Source organism: Tupaia chinensis, unplaced genomic scaffold (assembly GCF_000334495.1).
Source record: "Tupaia chinensis unplaced genomic scaffold, TupChi_1.0 Scaffold000317_1, whole genome shotgun sequence".
Classification (NCBI taxonomy): domain Eukaryota; kingdom Metazoa; phylum Chordata; class Mammalia; order Scandentia; family Tupaiidae; genus Tupaia; species Tupaia belangeri.
This window is the reverse complement of record NW_006159810.1, coordinates 1,544,975-1,566,027: the sequence shown is the minus strand read 5'-3', so window position 1 is coordinate 1,566,027 and position 21,053 is coordinate 1,544,975. Positions and strand designations below refer to the sequence as shown.

General features: G+C 37.4%; 1 protein-coding gene across 1 annotated transcript in view; it reads left to right on the top strand.

Annotated features, from left to right (window-relative positions):
* Positions 1 to 20,399, top strand: part of STRN (striatin) — a gene marked incomplete at its 5' end in the record, with an annotated part of 72,532 nt that extends 52,133 nt beyond the window's left edge. The window contains 6 exon segments of the mRNA XM_027772994.1: positions 1,865 to 1,986; positions 5,189 to 5,356; positions 8,989 to 9,129; positions 15,325 to 15,432; positions 17,331 to 17,417; positions 17,504 to 20,399. Of these exon segments, the coding sequence (XP_027628795.1) occupies positions 1,865 to 1,986; positions 5,189 to 5,356; positions 8,989 to 9,129; positions 15,325 to 15,432; positions 17,331 to 17,417; positions 17,504 to 17,673 (796 nt within the window).
* Between the last annotated feature and the right edge of the window lie 654 nt (positions 20,400 to 21,053).

Genomic DNA, 21,053 nt, shown 5'->3' with positions numbered 1-21,053 from the left:
TCTCTTTTTTTTTTTTTTTAAGAGATTTTTGCTATAGGGTACATGTACTCACCAGAGACACAGAGATACAGAAAGCAAGAAGTCACCCCCTGGGGGGGATGGCCACGCCATAATCCCTTCTCTTCCATTCTCCTCTCTGGCTTTTGGGTGTGCCCAGCAGGACTTTCAAGCCTCTACGTCCAGGACTTGAACCGTGGTTAGCCTTGTGGAAGTCCAGTGACATAATCATTATGCCATCAGCTTGTCCTGTAGAGAGACATTTTGCCATAGGGCATGTGTGCTCACTGGAGAGACAGAAAGCAAGAAATCATCCCTCAGGGGGGATGGCCAGGCTGTAATTCCTTCTCCACCATTCTTCTTGTGGGATTTTGGGTATGCATGCACATGTGCCCAGCATAAGTTTTAAGCTGCCAGGTCTGAGACTTGAACCATGGTAGACTGTGTGGGAGTCCAGCGATATAACCATTATGCCATCTGCTGGTCCCTCTTTTTTCTCTTTTTCCTCTAGTTTTTGCTATATGGCATGTGTACTCATCAGAGAGACACACTCAGGCAGAGAGTGGGAAAATGAGAAACTACCCCCCTGGAGAGATGGCCATGACGCAATCCCTTCTCCTCCTGGGATTTTGGGCCCACGTACACGTCACTGGCATGTTCTTCAAGCCTCCAGGTCCAATACTCGAATCGTGGAGTGGGCCATGTGGGATCCAGCCACTTTAATTACCATGCTGGCCCAAGTTTTTCTTCATTTTAAACCAACATCATTGTAAGACAACCTGGTTAGGATGTTTTATTTTCGTTCACTTATGTATTTGTGTTATGTATTTTTTACACTTAGTAGTGTTCTTTTGTAAAAGAAACTAGCAGTCTAGTATAACGTTAAAAACAAGTTTAGCATTACCAAATAGGGATTCTGGCTGAAATTAGATTTTATTTGCATTTTGTTTAAATGATATATGTACATTTTTTAAAAAGTTGAAATTCTTTCTTTTTTTCTATCCTAGGTAAAAATATTAAGAACTTTTTTTTTTTATTATGATCACATATTTAATTTTTTTTCCTGCTTTCCTTTAAGCTTGAGGAAGGTGTGTGTGTGTGTGTGTGTGTGTGTTTTTGGGGGGGTCTAATTCTTGCTTATAGGGTGCATGTCCTCACCAGAGAGAGGGAGAAAACGTGAAAAATCACTCCCTGGTGGGATGGCCACGCTGCAATCCTTTCTCCTTCAGTCTCCTTTTGGGATTTTGGGCACGTGCCTGCTGTGATTTTCAAGCCTTCAGGCCTGGCATTCAAACCATGTAGATTTGGGTTTCAGTGCCCTAAGCTCCATGCTACTTGTTGATCTTGTAAAAGCCATTCTTAGCTTGAGGGCTGTACAGGAAGAGAACACTGATTGGATTTGACCTGTAGGCCATACTTTACCAACCTATGGTTTAATAGAAGTACTTTTTTTTGTTTGTTTGTTTTTTTGTTTTTAATTTGCTAGAGGGTATATGCGCTCACTGGAGGAAGGGGAAAGAGATCATGTGTTGTGCAAGAGCGAGAAGCACTCCCCATGGAGGATGGCCAAATCATAATCCCTTCTTCATTTCTCCTTTTGGGATTTTGAGCACACATACACGTGCTTCCAGTATGTTTTTCTAACTGCAGGTTGAGGCCTTGAACTATGCAGTCAGTCATGTAGGATCCAGCTGCCTCAACCACTGTGACACCAGCCAGCCCCAACAATATTTTTATTCATTGTAGAAAGTAGAAAAATAGGAAAAATAGAAAGCTATTTGAGTAATTAAGTGTTGTTATTTTTAACAAATCTTATTTTAAGATTGATTTTGAAAATAGCCATTAATTTTTAAATTTTATCTCCCAGAGGTCCAGTGCTTTGTGTGGTAATGAGCAGCAATGGTGAGCAGTGTTATAGTGGAGGTACTGATGGAGTGATACAGGGCTGGAATACCACCAATCCCAACATCGACCCCTATGACTCTTACGGTATGTGAGTCCCCAAAGGTCTAAAAGAATACTTTTTTAAAAATGTTTTTTCATAGTGTATATAAAGGTAAAGTTTATATATATATGTGTGTGTGTGTGTATATTATCCAGCACGACACACACCTCAGTCCAGCCCAGCCCAGTTGATAACATACACACGTCCTCATCAACAAATAATAAACCATATCCGTGTCCCACAAATGCCCTACCTCTCCACTTCTTTCCCCAAATTTCCTTTCCTATGTTCTTCCCCTCCCCCACTCTTTGCACGTTGGCTCTGGCTCTAGTGTGCATAACAATTTTTAATGCTTGTATGTCTTCCAGTCTTTCAGTCTCTGCCATAGAGTGATGACAGTCGGTATTTGTTAAGGGGAGACATATAATGTCTCTCTTTCATAGCCTGACTTGCTTTACTCAGCAACAGATCTTCCATATTCATCCACTTTTTATCAAATTCCAGGGCCTTGTTTTTTATGGCTGAATAGTATTCCATGAAGTATATGTGCCACACTTTTTCAATCCATTCATCCGTTTGTGGACATTTTAGGTATTTTTTTAAAAAATAGCTAAAAGAGAACCACCACATCATTTTGTTAAGAAAAATAAATATGTTTAAGAATCAATTTCATATGTAATACTAAATGAAAGAAATGTTTTTGTTTTTTGTTTTGTTTGAGAGGTTTTTGCTATAGGGTGCATGCGCTCACCAGAAAGACAGAGACAGATAGAGACAGAAAACAAGAAATCACCCCCCCAGGGGGGATGGCCACACCACAGTCCCTTTTCTTCCATTCTCCTCTTGGGATCTTGGGCACACACGCACACACGCCTGTCATGAGTTTAAGCCACTGGGTCCAGGATTCGAACCATGGTCAACTACTTGGGAGTCCAGCGACATAGCTACCATGCCAACTGCTGGTCCCAAGAAATATGTTCTTGAGAAAAATATTTTCTACTCATTAACGTCTTATTAGAAATGTTGGCTTGATTGGCAGTTGTTTTCTTTTTCTTATGCATTTGTACAGTACTTGATATATTATTTATTAATCTGTAATCATATTTCATCATAATTCTTGACAAACAGATTTGAAAAAAGTGAATGTTAGAGTCATCTTTCTAATCGATTATTAGAAAGATACAGAAATTAATATCTTAAAGTGTACAACACCAAAATATTTAAAAGGTCTCAGAAGTTAAGAAGTGCCCTTTAGTCTTGGGAACAATACCATAAAATTATTAGATATACTGTAAATTATCTTGTAAAAACTGTTTAGGAATTGGCTATTTTGGTTTTCTCAAGTTTTAGAATGGTTTGAAGGGTTGTATTTGTTGTAATAAAACCATATTTTAATTTTATTGTCAGTCTTAAAAGCATATTTTAATTTAATTAACACTATAAATTATTTTTACCACTAAACCTAAATAAAAATAAGAAATTTAGCTAACAGCAATTTCTCCACAGCATTTAAGAGACCGTGTACATATATTTTGTGAAAGGTAACTCCTTTCTCTTCCCCCATTTCTCTTAAAAATATATCTGTTCCATGCCTTTCCTTACTTAGTTTACTTTTTCCTCAGAGAATCATCTGTCCCTCATTCTGTCCCAGGCCAGCCTTTTCTGTTTAGCTTTTTTATCTTTTAATAATTTGTAAGAGGGTCCATACACTTGCCAGAGAAAAGCAGAGAGATAGAGAGGGAAAAAGCACCCCACTCCCCACAATGGGGCATGGTTACGCTGCAATCCCTTCTCGGTCTCTCCACCCTGTTGCATTTGGGGCACATGTGCATATGCGCCCAGCGTGTTTTTCAAGCCACGAGCCAAGATTCAAACTGTGGTCAACCATGTATGATCTATCTCCTTTAACTACCGTCTCAGGCCAGTCTCTGCTAGTCCTCGTTTGCCTCTCTATTCTTTCTAGTTTCCTTTAGGACCATACTTTAATCTTGCTCTCCCTTTGGGACTTGACTCTGATATCTCCAGCTCTCATTCTCTCTCACTCTCCTGCTGCCTTGCATCTTTATCCTTACTGTCTTTATTCTGTCTCCTTCCCTGCAGTGTATCAGTAAATTCAGGAATCTTCCACCTCAGATAAGAAGAAGCCTTTTCTTGATTCTATTTCCCTCTCAGGCTCTCTCTCTTCCCTTGTCATCTTTCTTTCTTTTATGTGTTGTCTACAAAACGTAATTACTATTGTAATTACTAATTCCATGTCCTTTCCCTGTATATCATCTCTCCGCTTCCTGGCTTCTTGTGACATCATTTAGCTATTGGGTTGTCAGAAGCGTTATGATGTATTTTTGCATAGAGAAATATGTCATGACTTTTCCAGTGACCTAATATAACAAGACAGTCAGTGATTACCTAATTGATTTAAGAGTATTTTACGTTTTACTAGATTTGCTCTATCTGAGACTGTTAACAAATCCTTCTTTTCAAAATTTGTCCATTCTGTTGACTTTTTTGGCACTCTGTGATAATTTCTGTTCACTATCTTGAGTGAACTTTTCTTTTTCTTACCTTAAATATTGGCTTTCATCTAGGCTCAGACACTGTTCTTTGCAGTAGACAAACCTTCCTTAGAGGATTAAATCTGCTTCTATAATTTTACATGCTCTTGACTCAAAAATGTATTCTTTTAGCTTTAGAAAAGGAAGTGGGGGAGAACTTCCTCAGAGTGTGAGTTGTGATTTTTCCCAAATGTAGACTTAATTCAAATGATATGTTAACTTTTTTTAAATTAAACAAATAGAAGGACAAAAGGAAAGGGAAAAGGCAATGCATAGTATTTTTAAGAAAAAATTTATCTTTATTAATGTTTTGATTTATAAAAAATTACATTTGTATGGCCAGCAGGTGGCATGGTGGTTAAGGGCGCTAGACTCCCACATGGCAGACCACGGTTCGAATCTCAGTCTTGGCAGCTTGCTTTCTCACTTTCCCTTCCTCTCACTCTATTCCTCTCTGCTCAAATCAAAATAAATAAAATAAAGTTAAATAAAATAATTACTTAAAAAAATTACATTTGTATATTTCCAAGCCTATTTTTAATCACTGCAACTGAGAAAAATAATATATAAGACTAGGAAATATATTTTATACTATTCTCAGGTGCTTTTGCTTATATATTGTACTTTTTCTGGACTCTGAGTACCTATATGATTTGAATTTGTTCTCCTTATTTTGCATCTGCACTTTATATAGATCCTTCTGTCCTGAGAGGCCCTCTGGTAGGCCACACGGATGCGGTCTGGGGTTTGGCTTACAGTGCAGCCCATCAGCGTTTGCTGTCCTGTTCAGCAGATGGCACTCTGCGTTTATGGAGTACAGCTGAAATTGCTCCAGCACTAAGTGTGTTTAATGATAACCAAGGTACATGCTTTTAAAAATGGTTTTCCTGAATCTTTTATAAAAACAACTTATTTTGAAAACAAGTAAGCAAGTGAATAAGTAAATAAATGATTCTGTGAACTCTTACTGTTTGAATTTAATCTGAAGGTTTTTTTAAGCAATCAAAATCTATGTGTTTAAATTTCCAGCTTATTATATATAATATATAAAAGTATAGCGTTTGGTGAAAGAATACACATATTTTACTTTTTTAAAAAATCGAGATATTAATTTATACTGTGGGACTTCAAAAAGTTTATAGAAAAATTGGAAAAAAAATACTAATTTTGTTGCAAAATATGAAATCCATGTATAGTTTTTTTATAATGCATATTGTCTATTAACTTTAAAAAAAAAAAAAAAAAACTTTATTTTAATTTGACCAGAGAGGGACAGAGAGAGAAAAAGTGAGAAAGCAAGCTGTCAGGTCCAGGACTTGAACCATAGTTAGCCATGTGGGAGTTCAGCGCCTTTAACCGCCACGCCACCTGCTAGCCCAGTCTATGAACTTTTTTGAAGACCCTGTCATAAATAGTGAAAAACACAGATATTCTGGCCACATTTCAGTGAGTGGTAAATGAGTACACCTTTGTAACTCTTGCACCTATCAAGACATAGAGTGTTTCTTTTGTTTGTTTGAGAGGTTTTTGATATAGGGCACGTGCGCTCACCAGAAAGACAGAAAGTGAGAAATCACCTCCCAGGGGGATGGCCACACTGCGGGCCCTTCTCCTCCATTCTCCTCTCAGGATCTTGGACACATACTCACACGTGCCTGGCAAGAATTTAAGCCACTGGGTCCAGGACTCAAACCGTGGTCGACTACATGGGAGTCCAGCAACATAGCCATTATACCAACTGCTGGTCCCTAGAGAATTTCTTTTACCTCCCCAGAGTTCCTTTTTATCCTTCTCAGTTGATCCTCTCTTCCCCATTTCCAAACATAGGTGCCCACTCATGATTTCTTTGCTTGTAGATTAGTTTTATCTATTCTAAAACCTTTATATAAGGGCCAGCCAGTGATGTGGTGGATAGGGTAGCTTGGCAGATTGTATGTTTCAAGTCTAGGACCTGGCAGCTTGAGAAACACACCAGGTGTGCATGTGCATGCATGCCCAAAATCCTGAAAGGAAGAAATCGAGAAGAGATTGCAATGTGACCATACCCCATGGGGGTTATTTTCTCACTCTCTCATTGTTCCTTTCTCTGTGTCTCTGATAAACACATACATACACCCTTTGAGGAAAAAAAAACCAAACAGACTTCATATAAAAAATACAGTATGTACTCATATAAAAAATACAGTATGTACTCTTTTGTATCTGGCTTTTTACTCTTGTTGTAATATTTCTGCAGTTCATCCATGACGTATTGATAATTATTTTTTCTTTGTTTTTCGAAGAGGATTTTGCTAAAGGGCGCATGTGTTCACCAGAAAGACAGAAAGAAACAGAGATAGAAAGTGAGAAATCACCCCCTAGGGAGAATGGCCACACTGCAAGCCCTTCTCCATTCTCCTCTTGGGATCTTGGGCACGCACGCACGCCTGGCGTTAGTTTAAGACACCGGATCCGGGACTTGAACCACGGTTGACTACATGGGAGTCCAGCGAAATAGCCATTAGCCATTACACTAATGGTCCCCATATTAATAATTTTTAATGTTTAAGACTATTTCATTAAATCATGATCGATTTACCTTGATAGACATTTGGGTTTCTAATTTTTTGCTATTATGAACAGAGATGCTGTGAAGATTCATTTATTTTTCTTTATAAGTGGGTAGAAGCCTAGAGGTAGAATTACTGACTTCAGAGTGGTGTTTATTTTTATTTATTTAAAAATTATTTAATTTTATTAACTATTATTACTATTGTTTTTTAATTTGCTATAGAGCACATGCGCTCACCAGAAAGAGACAGAGCAAGAAAGTGAGAAAGCAAGCTCTACCAGGTCCTAGACTTAAACCATGGTTGGCCATGTGGGAGTCTGTCACCTTAACCACCATACCACCGTCTGGTCTCAGATAGTTTACTTGATGTAAAATCATCCCATTTTTTTTCTAAGTGGTTGGAGTGTTTTATACTACTGACAGCAGCATAGGAGAGTTCCAGTTGTTTTATGTCCTTGACAACATTTGGTGGTGTCATTTGTTTAGTTCTGGTGAATATGGACTAGTATTTCATTTTAGTTTGAGTTTGTTTTTCTGTTTATTTTTTAAAGACAGGGCCTTGCCATGCCATAATCTTCTGCCTTAACCTGCAAACTGAGACCACAAACATGTAACACCATGCCCAGATCTTCTATTTTTTCCTTTTTTTTTTTTTTTTTTAAATTTTTTAAATTTTTTTTTTTTTTTTTTTAAATTTTTTAAATTTTTTTTTTTTTTTTTTTAAATTTTTTAAATTTTTTTTTTTTTTTTTTTAAATTTTTTAAATTTTTTTTTTTTTTTTTTTAGAATTATTTAACTTTTTTTTTTTTTTTTTCATTATTTTATTTTATTTTGAAGTTGATAGAGAGAGACAGATAGAGAGAAGGAAAAATGAGAAAGTTAGCTGCCAGGCCCGGGATTCTAACCATGGTCAGCCATGTGGGAGTCCAGCCACCTTAACCACCATGCTACCAGCTGGCATGTGTGAAAGTGTGTGTGCATGAGACACAGGCGAAAAAACAACAACAACAAAAAAACCCACTATTCATAGAGATCCCTTCCTCCAAGAGTTGTGTTTTTAAAATCAAGATTTTTTTTTTTTGAGATATTTTTGCTATAGGACATGTGCACTCACCACAGAGACAGAGACAGAGACAGGCAGAAAGTGAAAAATCATGCCCCCAGAGGGGATGGCTACACCACAACCTATTCTCCTCCATTCTCTCAGGATTTGGGGCATGCTCGCATATGGGCTCAGTGTGGGTTTTAAGCTACTGGGTCCAGGACTTGAACTGTGGTTGACTACATGGGAGTCTGGTGACGTAAACATTATGCCATCTGCTGGTCCATTACATCAAGAATTTAAAAACCACGTGCAGCACCAGTTTGAAGTAGGAGCAGCAAAACTTGTAGTCCATACGTGTTTTCCACTTGGGAATTTTTTTCTTTTTAATTGCCAAAGGGTGCATATGTTCACCAGTGAGAGGCAGAGAGAGGGAGAGAGAGAAAGGACCCTCCAGTTAGGCAAGGTTATTCTACAGTACATTCTTCATTTCTCCATCCTGCCAGGATTTGGGACTTGCAGTCACATGTACCCAGTATGTTTTCAAGCTTCCAGGTCTGAAATTTGAACTATCATCACCAAGTAGAATCTACCTTCTCTTAACCACTAGTCTATGGGACTGGCCCTCTGTTTCCTTTTTGAGTATAGGGTTGCATTCCATAAATATATTAGCTGATAACAGAAGGTCTACTAATCACGTAAAGATTAAAATAGACAAAGGCTAAAAGTTAACAAAAGAAATAATCTTCATTGTATAGTTATGACCTAATTTTATTCTAATGGCAAGCCTTATTTGCTTCTTACGGAAATAGTACCATTATTTGCTTTGGTGTATTTTAATCACATTACTGAATAGAGCCTTTAATTGCTATTTTCTTTGAATATATTCTGAATCTTTCAGAACTGGGAATCCCTGCCTCGGTGGATCTAGTTAGCAGTGACCCAAGCCATATGGTAGCATCATTCAGCAAAGGATATACAAGCATCTTTAACATGGAAACGCAACAACGCATTCTCACTTTAGAATCCAATCAAGATACAAGTATGTATACCAATTTTAAATAGTCTGTGTTTGGTTCAATTTTTTAAATTTAATCAAAATTAGAGCTACTAGAGTCAACTATGAAAAATGCTTGTCTTTATAAAGTGTTCTGCCTTCTAAATCTTAGAACATACTTAGAAGGATATGATGACTTACAGTTGATTTTAAGAATTTGATTAGGGGCCAGCAGATGGTGTGGTGGTTAAGGTGCTGGACTCCCACATGACTGACTAAGGTTCGAGTCTCTGGCCTGGCAACTTGCTTTATCACTTTCCCACTCTCACTCTTGCTCTCCTCTCACTCTCTTTGTCTCCCTCTAATGAGCCTGTGTGCCTTGTAGCAAATTAAAAAGATAATTTATAAAAATTTAATAAATAATTTAAAAATTTGATCAAGTTTTGCCCAATTATACGTATGTTATATGAAAGAGCATTTGAGCTGTTCCAAAATTGTGAGTCAAGTTTAATTTTATACCAAGCAACTTTCAGTTCCTTTTGAAGAAAGCAGTATTTATTTTGAATGGAAATTTAATCTATTTTTCATTTTCCATAGACTTTTTTTTTTTTTATTAAGATTTTTCTTGCCATAGGTCATATGCACTCTCCAGAGAGAGAGAGAGGAGAAAGAGGGTACCCCACACCCCCAGGAGAGGGGGGTGGCCGTGTCGTAATCTCTTTTCCATTCTCCTCTTGGGATTTTGGGTGCTCACAGACAAGCTCCTGGTATGAGCTTGGCAGGTCAGGGACTTGAACCCCTGAGATGGGATGGCTATGTGGGATCCAGCACCTTAACCACATGCTGCCTGCTGGCCCCATAATTTCATTTTTTAATCAATCTAATTTTATATTGCTGTATCTTAATACAGCTCAATACTGACTAGACTATAGATCATATCGTATCTCTTTAGAATCACATAGTTGAAGCTTTTCATTGGATATAGGAAGTCAGGAAATAAATGCTTTCTTGAGTTATGAAGAAGATACGGTAGAATCTTTTTCTCAGGTTATGAAGAAGATATTATAGAATCTTTCTGGTTTTTGGTCTTTTAAGCCATTGCTTTCTGCCATTAGTCATATTCCAGGCAATCACAGTTTAGGTTGAACTTGAGAAAGAAAACCATGTACACATATTCTGTTGTTTTAATCTGAGAATTAGCTTTAAAAGTAATCATATTTTTGGGACCAGCAGGTGGCATGGCTGGATCCCACATAGCTGACTCCATGGTTCAAGTCCCAGACCTGGCAACTTGAAAATCATGCTAGCACAATGCATGGCCATCCCCCCGGAAGGTGATTTCTCTCTCTCTCTCTCTCACTCACACACTCACTCTGACAAGCGCATGTGCTCTATAGCAAAAAAAAAAAGATTTTTTTGGGGGTGTGTGTTTGTATGTATGCATGTGTATATGTGTGCACATGTTTGTGTATGTGCTTGTGCATGTCTTCCTGTTTGTGTTTCTCTGTCCACTCTGTCTTTCAATTTATTTTTTTATTTTTTTATTTTTGGCATGGCAATCCAAGTTTATTGAACTACTGATGCTAAGTTATACAAAACTGCACCACTTTAATTAAGACTTAAAGTAGTTGTAACATTAGATTGGTTAGTTTAAATACTGTGGCTCCCTGTTGGATAGACACACAATCTTTACACCCAAACATGAATGCATACAAAGCAACAAGGCATTGTTAAATAAAACAACAACAGTTACCGTAAATTAGGCCTTGTGACTAATTACACAATTAAAATTACTTCCCACATTCACATCCATAGTACTCGTTCACCATTTAACATCTCAACCAAAACGTTACACATGTGAAACAGTCACTAACAGGCAGAAATACTAAACCTGTATATTTGATATTGCAAATGTACTTATGCATGAGCAAGCAAGAGATTCACAGTGAGAACCTACAGTTGCAAAAGCCTGAAAATGATTTACAAAAACTGTTAAATCATTAAAAAATTGTTGAAAATGTACATTTCTTGTTGTAGACCCCCACTGTACACATGACTGTAAACATTGTTCCCTACGTAAACAGAAAAGGAAACATATAGTGAAATTTGAAATGTCTGGAAATTTCCTTCCCAACAGATATTAAAGGCATAATCTTTAAGACATTATACTGAAAGGGCTATCATATTTTATAGACAAGATCACTGTCTCCACAGGTTTTTTAAAAATTAAAAAAAATCTACATAGCTTTGTTAATCAAAGCACTTATTTTGTATAATACAATGATAATGACCTTGAATTTCTTGGAAGCAATTACAATAAGCTACAAGAATCAAAGAAGCAAAGTTATCTGGAGTAGTCTATATAGGAGCTCTATGGACTTTCTTTTTTTTTTGGAGAGGTTTTTGCTATAGGGCACGTGCGCTCGCCCGAAAGACAGAGAGAGACAGAGACACAGAAAGCGAGAAATCACCCCCCCAGGGGGGATGACCATGCCACAATGGGTCTGGAACTAAAACCGCAGTCAACTACATGGGAGTCCTGCGACATAGTCATTACGCTAACTGCTGGTCCCTGGACTTTCTTTTTTTTTATTTCTTTTTTTGGAGAGATTTTCACTGTAGGGTGCGTGCGCTCGCCAGACAGACAGAGAGAGACATAGAGACAGAAAGCGAGAAATCACCCCCCCAGGGGGGATGGTCACGCCACAATCCCTTCTCCTCCATTCTCCTCTCGGGATCTTGGGCACGCACGCACACGCGCCCGGCGTGAGTTTTAAGCCACCGGGTCCGGGACGCGAACCGCGGTCAACTACGTGGGCGACATAGCCATTACGCTAACTACTGGTTCCCTGGACTTTCTTTTATTATGCTAAAATAGTGGTGCTTTTAGGATTTACAGTATTGTACTCTCCAATACAAAGTATGGGGTGTGTTAAAGTATATAGTACACCATGTTCATACATGTACAACATTGGTGGATGAAAACTGTCTCTTTGCAGTAGTACTAAATGTAGCCTCTGGTTTTACCAGCTGCATACTCTAGGACTAACATATAAGTAAAAATTTCTTGTGATACTGGAAAGTGATTAGAATGTGCAAACGGTAGAGTAGCTTTCATCTGCTTCTTAAACGGTGCCACCACGGGAAAGTCCATTTAAGATTTTGTAGGTTTAACAAAGTTGGAATGCTGGCACTGTTGAATCGCCTACTTCTCTGGTTTACAAATAGAGAAGCTTCCATAAACGTGTTTGTAAAATAAGAATTTTCTTACGCCTGCTCCCATGATTTGATTTCTATCATATCGTTAATTTTTTTCCTTTATTCATAATAGAACTCATATGTGTGCATGTGAGAAAGAGGCAGAGAGAAAGAGATGAGTACCCTCCACAGAGTCTGGTCATGCTGCAGTCCCTATCCTCTAGTCCTCAGCCTGTCAGATGCTGGGCACTTGCGTGTGTGCTGTGTGAGTTTCAGGCTGACCAGGCCAGGGGTTTGAACTGTGATCACCAAGTGTGATCTGGGTGTTTTTGAGTAGCACGTTAGTCCTACACCATGGAACAGGTCCTATATTGTATTAATTTCCTAGCCTTCAAAATACATGAAGCTGTTCTTAAAAACTTCCTTCTCAAAATATATGGGATATTTCAATTAAAGTGTTTCTTTTTTATTGTTACTGTTTTTCTCTTGTTAGACCTTATAGCAGAGGATATTGCTTAGTGGCGTGTTAGCCAGGAAAAAAAGTAATAGCCGGAGTTTTGAAACTAAACATCTCTTTAGTTAGGATCATCTAAGTTGAATATGGCTGATCAAAAACTTAATAAATGTGATAAAGTGACTTTTTTCTTGAACACTTCAGTACTGTATATGAATAATAATAGGCTGAATAACATTCTGCAGTTAGTATTGTAAAAGATCTTAAATGTTTAAGATACCATCTTTCTAGGAACTACACTGAAATTTCAATAAGATTAGAGACTTTTTAGTTATGTTTTCTATTATGTGAATATAAATTCATCAAGCCTATTTATTCCTTTTTTTTTTGGAGAGGTTTTTTTTCACTATAGGGCGCGTGCGCTCACCAGACAGAGAGAGACATAGAGACATATCTTTAATTAGTGTTATCACTATGTAGATTTTTTCTTAATAAAAAATCTTTTTTTTGAGAGTTTTTTTGCTATAGGGCACGTGTGCACGCCATAAAGACAGAGAGAGACAGAGAGATAGAAAGCGAGAAATCACCCCCCGGGGGGATGGCCACGCCACAATCCCTTCTCCTCCATTCTCCTCTTAGGATCTTGGGCACGCACGCACACTTGCCCGATGTGAGTTTAAGCCACTGGGTCTGGGGCTCGAACTGCGGTCGACTACATTGGAATCCAGCGACATAGCCATTACGCTAACTGCTGGTCCCCAATAAAAAATATCTTTTAAATCACTAAACTTAAATGATTAACTGTTGATTTCCTTTTGATAAAAGGCCTTCAAGAAGAATCTGTGATGGTTTAGGAATCTATTTTGGCAGTTGTCTGATTTGCATGAGTCATCTGGGTAGGGCAGAGTCACAGTAGTTACTGGTTTTGTCTGTTGATTTGTGGGGCATCACAGCCTTTTCTAGCTCTAGGGAAAGGATGGCATGAAGTCTGTCATGCAGTCACTGTAATATGGGCTTAACTGATATGTGTAGCCTTCTTCTATCATTGTGCAGACAATTTAAATCTTTTTGTTTGGAGAGGTTTTTGTTATAGGGCATGTGCGCTCGCCAGAAAGAGCCAGACAGTGAGAAATCACCCCCCAGGGGGGATGACCATGCCACAATCCCTTCTCCTCCATTCTCCTCTCGGGATCTTGGGCACGCATGCACACGCGCCTGGCGTGAGTTTAACCCACCGAGCCCGGGACTCGAACCGTGGTCGATTATGTGGGAGTCCAGCAACATAGCCATTATGCCAACTGCTGGTCCTGACAGATGAAATCTCTTTGAACACTATGAAGTAGTACTCAAAAAGTATTGTTCAGACGCTCTTGTAAGATTCCAAATCTGGTATACTTTTGAATAGCCGTTTCTATTCTATTATGTGGAAGAGTAAAGAAGCAAAGATTTAAGGGTTAAGAAACTCTTTTTGGGGACTTGCAATTGGTGTAATGGCTATGTCACTGTACTCCTATGTAGTTGACTGTGGTTCGAGTCCCAGACCCGGTGGCTTAAACTGATGTCAGGCGCATGTGCGTGTGTGCCTGAGATCCCAAGAGGAGAATGGAGAAGGGATTGCAGCGTGGCCATCCCATGGGGTGTGAGGGGGGATGTGGTGGTGGTTATTTCTCACTTTCTGTCTCTCTGTCTTTCTGGCAAATGCATGTGCCCTATAGCAAAAAAAGAAACTCTCTTCGTCATGTTACCTTAGATGGTAACTATGTGATAAAAGTGAAATTAGAGGGCTGGCAGGTGGCCTGGTGGTTAAGGGTGCTGGACTCCTACATGGCTGACCATGGTTTGAGTCCTATTGAGTCCTGGACCTGGCGACTTGCTTTCTCACTTTCCCTCTTTCTCTCTCTCTCTCGCTCTATCCCTTTCTGGTCAAATTAAAATAAAGTTAAAAACTGAGGTTAGAATTTGGAAATTATATACATGTAATTGATTATGGAACTTTATTAAAGTAGCAAAAATAGTACAAGTCATTGTAGGATGAGAAATGTCCATGGCTCCAGGCTCATTTTTAGGAGACACCTATATAGATAGCAGGTATTGGAGAAGGAGATTCTTTTTTTTTTTTTTTTTTTTTGAGAGGTTTTTCACTATAGGGCGCGTGCGCTTGCCAGACAGACAGAGAGAGACAGAAAGCGAGAAATCACCCCCCAGAGGGGGTGGCCATGCCGCAGTCCCTTCTCCTCCATTCTCCTCTCGGGATCTTGGGCACGCACGCACACGCGCCCGGCGTGGGTTTTAAACTACCGGGTCTGGGATGAGAACCGTGGTCGACTACGTGGGAGTCCAGCGACATAGCCATTACGCTAACTGCTGCTTCCCGGAGAAGGAAATTCTCATTCTTAGGCACCTCTAAATTTCTCAGTATAGTATAGCTCAGCCAGTTCTTATTTCCTAACATTGAAATAGATGAAAAGCAAATGAAGGAAAGACAGTGCCACTTTATTTAGCTAATGTCTTAGGTAAGTATTCATTTCTTCATATGAAAAAAATTATAGCTTTGATTAATTTGTATTCTTTAATTTTTTTCTTTTTAGTAGCCACTTCTTCCTGCCAAATAAATAGAGTCATCAGTCATCCCACTCTTCCAATCAGCATCACTGCTCATGAAGACAGGCACATCAAATTCTATGATAACAATACAGGTAAGCATTTGTTAAAGTTTAGTGATGTTTAATAAATCAATAATAATTAATCATGATTTTTGTTAAAGCAAAAAATAATCCCATTTTTTTTTTAAGGCTAATTTTGATGCCTTTTGGCATCTTCTTAGTCAGAGAATAGGCACTGAAACATGAATACATTCCTAACTCTGTTTCTGTTTGTTCCATTCAGATCTGCTAAGACTTGATTTGTATTCATGTTAGATGTAGGATCATTTTGGTTTATTTAATAGTGAGTAGGAGGGTCGGCAAGTTGCATGGTAGTTAGGGTGCTGGACTCCCACCTGGCTGACCATGGGTCTAGTCTCAAGCTTGGTGGCTTGCTTTCTCACTCTCTTTCTTTGCCTCTCTCCAGTCAAATTAAAAAATAGTAATAATAATAATAAATTAAATTAAATAAATCTTTTTAGAATTTATTTAATTGTATTTAGTAGTAGTATTCAGTTTTACCAGAGAGAGAGGGAGAGTGATAGTGAGAAAGCAAGCTGCGAGGTCCAAGACTTGAGTGGTTGACTATGTGGGAGTCCAGCGCCCTTAACTACCACGCCACTTGCCAGCCCAAATTAAATTAATCTTTTTTTTTTTTTTTTTTTTATTTGTTTTTTTTTTTTTTTTTTTTTGGAGAGGTTTTCACTATAGGGCCCGTGCGCTCGCCAGACAGAGGAGAGACATAGATACAGAAAGTGAGAAATCACCCCCCAGGGGGGATGGTCACGCCACAATCCCTTCTCCTCCATTCTCCTCTTGGGATCTTGGGCACACACGCACACGCGCCCGGCGTGAGTTCTAAGCCACCGGGTCCGGTATTCGAACCGCGGTCAACTACATGGAAGTCCAGCGACATAGCCATTACGCTAACTGCTGGTTCCCAATTAAATTAATCTTAAAAAAAAAATGATTAGGAGCTATATTTAAGCCTAAGAGCTAAGGTTATCACTACAGACACATAAAAAATTCATTCAAATAACAATAAAAAGGTCTTTTGCTATGATCTATTGAAATACATAAGGAAAGTAGAAACATTTTGAAAGTAGAGGCATATGCAAAAATATATTTTGCTTAATAAAATTGTTTAATTATCAAATAGCTGTACATGATATTCAGTTATTCAGTATTAAATAGTCTTATTCAGTGTTACAGACGGAAAATTCCCACCTAGGTAATTTGGTTTATTTTATTCATTTTTACATGAACTGATTGTTCTGTATTGTAATATCAGCTATTTGGTCCTGGTTTATTTGAATTGGGATCTATGAGCTTTTCTCATTTTTATTGCATAATATTTTACCATTTGAGGGAAATTCATGACGAACTGGGAGGGAAGCACCTGTGGTAGCAACCATATTCACCTAAGTATCTGCTAGGGACTTTGGTAATATATTGACTTTTGGTGACTTTGCTTAGCTGCCTGTGATAAGTAATTTAATATTTTTACTCCTTTTCTATATATTTGTACTGAAATTGTAGCATGTTTTCTTTCTGTTCCTTTGTCTTTGTCTTAGTTTCTTCTCTCTGTGAATTTGAACTCTGTTTCCATCACCTGTATAAGTTGCCTGTAGGTAGAGGATGCAAAACAGGTGATTAATAAAGTCTAAGTTCTAATTAATGAGCATGGCTTAGAGGAGAGATTGTATGGAGATTATAGAATTCTGTATTGTGACTTAAAAGACGAAAGTGTAATCTGAAATTTGTTTTTGTCCCTCACCATTACCAGCACTAAAAACAGGAGAGAGACATTTATTATTTTAGCTGATGGAAAGAGCTGTAGATAGAGTAAGTGCACAGAGAGGGACGACTGGAGAAACCAGTGTAACATGGTAGCTGGCATATGTTCAAGATGTGGAAAGTCATTAATAGTGAGTAACAACAATCTTTTCCAGGCAAACTGATCCACTCTATGGTAGCCCACCTAGAAGCTGTTACAAGTTTAGCAGTTGATCCTAATGGCCTGTACTTGATGTCTGGCAGTAAGTACATCAATTATGTATTACTTTATGTGTCCTTATAATTTTCATGTTAATGTAATTTTTCTTTTCAATTTCTTTTGGTATAGGTCATGACTGTTCAATACGTTTATGGAATCTAGAAAGTAAGACATGTATTCAGGAGTTCACAGCTCATCGGAAAAAGTTTGAAGAATCGATTCATGATGTAGCTTTCCACCCATCCAAATGCTACATAGCTAGTGCTGGAGCTGATGCACTAGCCAAAGTGTTTGTATGACACAATGCATCATCCTTCATCTTCTAGCTCTTTATAAATAATCAGCTGCACAAAAGAGATACAGAAGACCAGGGCAAGAATCAACTCTTCCTGCCCTTTTGTTCTGAAGGAGCACAGAGAACATTTGTTAAAGTATAGTTTTGCAATTCGTATACTGTTTTCTAAAACTAAGGTTTGTTCAGGTTGCTGCAAGCTCAGCTAAATCCACGAGCCTGAAAACTGTTCCACATTTTCCCCCCAAATAGGCATTTTTATTTCAGAGATGGTTGTGATTCGCTAGGCAGGCCTGGGCGAATACAGGTGTAGCATATCCATATTGAGTAAATAAGGCATGCTGTTATGGATGATTGAACAGCTTGATGGCTGGGAATGAGCAGAGGAAGAGCAGAAACTTGGACCTAATTCTGCTCTGAGAAATCTCATTAAACACATTAGATAGTCAAAACAGTAATCTTTATCATATCTACTATACTAACGCCTTCGTTTATAATGACTGGGCAGTGTTACAATGAGTTTTTAATTTAGTTCTCCTTTTCACATAAACACCTGTAAAAGCATTTTACCTGTTGGGGAAGAAAAAGAAATGCAATATGTTAAATATATTATTATTCAGAAATACTAAACAAATATTTAGTTTACAAGCAGATTTTTATGTTGTATTACAGTTTTCAAGATAGATTTGGTACCATCCTCAAGTTTGTCAAGCCCTCACTATTACAAAAAGTAGTTGGTAAAGTCTGCTTATACTAAAGGATTTAACTTATTCAGTTTCGAGATTCTGTTTAGTTTTAAGGGTGAACAGGGAATATCTCTATAATGATTTCTATTTTAAAATTCACTTTATTCGTGTGGTATTTATAGTACCAGTGATGATTTAATATTGGTGAAATTTTTTACCTTTCAGTGACTGAAAAGACGAAAGTTATTTTCTGGTATTCATTTATCAAAACCTACATAACAATGCTTCAGATGTTCTCTGCTCTTTTTTGTCTTTTCATTCATGATATCTGATGTGGAAAATAATTCATAATTATTGTTTCAATAGTCCAAAGAGTGTGGTTAACATCAGACAGAATTACTAATTAAAGCAAATGTTTTGTACCCCACAAGACCTTTATTAATATCTCCAAGGAAAAAAACCTCCTGGAAATCTAAATGGAAGAGTTCAGTGTCTAAAATGGGCTAAAAGGTTTTCTCTTTCTTTATCTTTTCCCCATTGTTGAATTGGAAAATACATGTTTTAATAAGCAGTGAATGAGTATTGAACCTGGAGAAAAACTATTTCTTAAAAAGTCAGGCTTCTCTGAGCCCACCTTACCTGTGACCTATATGTGTTAGCTTTTGGGATTCCCATGATTCCACTTCTTAAACTTAGTCCCCTAATATACAGACCTCATCTCTACAACTATTACACCTCTCCTCTTTCTCTCTCTCTCTTTTTACCCTAAATTATATACATAGAGAGAGAGACAAATCTAAAAATTAGAAAATATTAATGTTCAGTTTTTCACCAAAAGGTATGTGTAGTAGACCCTCAGACAGAATTTAAGAATTACATCCATAAATATTTTGATCCATTAAAATAATTTTGACATTCCTATCCCACATATTTCATTGTCATAGCAATGATACTTTTGATAACACACACATAGTCCTTGAAGAAATATTCTAGCCTAGTAGTGATATGGATAATAATTGATGATATTTCTTAGAATTTCTGCTTGTCTGCCTCTAGAATTCTGTAATATATAGATACAATTTCTTGAAAGCTAAAACCTCTGCTAAATTTGCCTGATTGTTACACAGATACGCTGTAGTATAACACAGCTTCCTTTTCATTTTCAGCTTTGTGCTTTGGTTAACAAGCAGGCTTAAGAGACTCATTTATATAATCAAATGAATTGACCTAGACATGAGCTACAAGGTAAATGTTTATCTTTTCATGCAGATAGAGAATACCACCTTGTAAATTTAGTAAGTTCCTTTTGGTTCTCCAGGGAGTGAAGAAAGGGTGTTGATGACCTAGGATTTCTAGAAGGATATTGGAAAATTGCAGTCAGGTACCCTTACTTGGTATATTTATGACAGATGATTATAAAGCTATTGTTTTTTACCAGTTACTGCTTTAATTACCTTCTAAGGTCTTCAGTGCCTGCTTTACTTATGTCACTGAAATTCTGAAAACCAAGACATTCTTTTTCCCTGTTCATTTTAAGGATCATGGTGAAAGTTTTCTGTTAATGAGTAGAAAATAACCATGAGATATATAGACTGTAGTGCAAATGATGGAACTGTTGAAAGTTCCTTAGAAAAGCCAGTGCTATGCCACTGGAGACTGTGCACAGAGTCTTCTCCACTGGCGCCATATGATCTTAGCCTAGAGATGAGCCAAAGCTGTCTTCCAACCAGAGAGTAGCATGTATATATGTCTGACTTTTCCCCCAGCCGATGGCAGTTTTTATGAAAATTAACAAAATGAACAAATTCAAGATTTAAACAATTACTAAAATGCTTTCTTAGTGCTTGATTTGTAAATATTTTGGACAAGATGTATTGGTATAGTATGAAAATCAGTAGGAGGTGTGGGTCCCTGCCTTATTTTCATATGCTATGGATACATCTCTGGGAGCTTGCAGCACCCTTCTCAAAACTCAGCTGTCATATGGAGCTCGTTTGCTACTCAAACCACAGAAAGATATTTAACATAAGTGATATAATGACCATCAGTATTTTTCTATTAAACAAGTTTAGAAATTTTTGCCATTAAACAAATAATTAGTTATGCAAAGTATTTAGCTTTTATAATCATTTTAGTTATGGCTAAAAAGGGGGAAATAGAGCTGCAACACTGATAATGAACTTTGTGAGAAATTTTTTGTTTATCTGACTTTCATTCCTTCAGTATTCTTGCTATAAATTTCTTTTGGAGATAATTATGAAGATTTATTTGAAAGTGTCTAAAATGTATGTATATTTTATAAATATATATTATATATATTGTAGAAATAGGTGCATTTTACTGTTTTGTATTTTCATTTTGGGAGGTAGTGTACACAGCAGGTAATGATGAGTATGACAAGTTGTGCTGTTGCTTTTGCAGTATAATATATAGTTCTGAATGTTTAAATTACTGTATATACTATATTCATTATAGGCTAGCAAGCTTGTTTTAAAGATTGTCATTCTAGTTTATTAAAATCTGAATGTAAGAAAACCTGGCTATTCAAATGTGAATTGAAAAATATTCCATTCTCAGTATTGAAGTATTTCCATTGAACATTCAAGCTTTTTAACAAAACAAATATCATCAGAAGGCAATAGCTAGAAAATGTGAGGTGCCTTTAAAAAAAAATACAAATGCAGCCTTACAGTGAGGATGA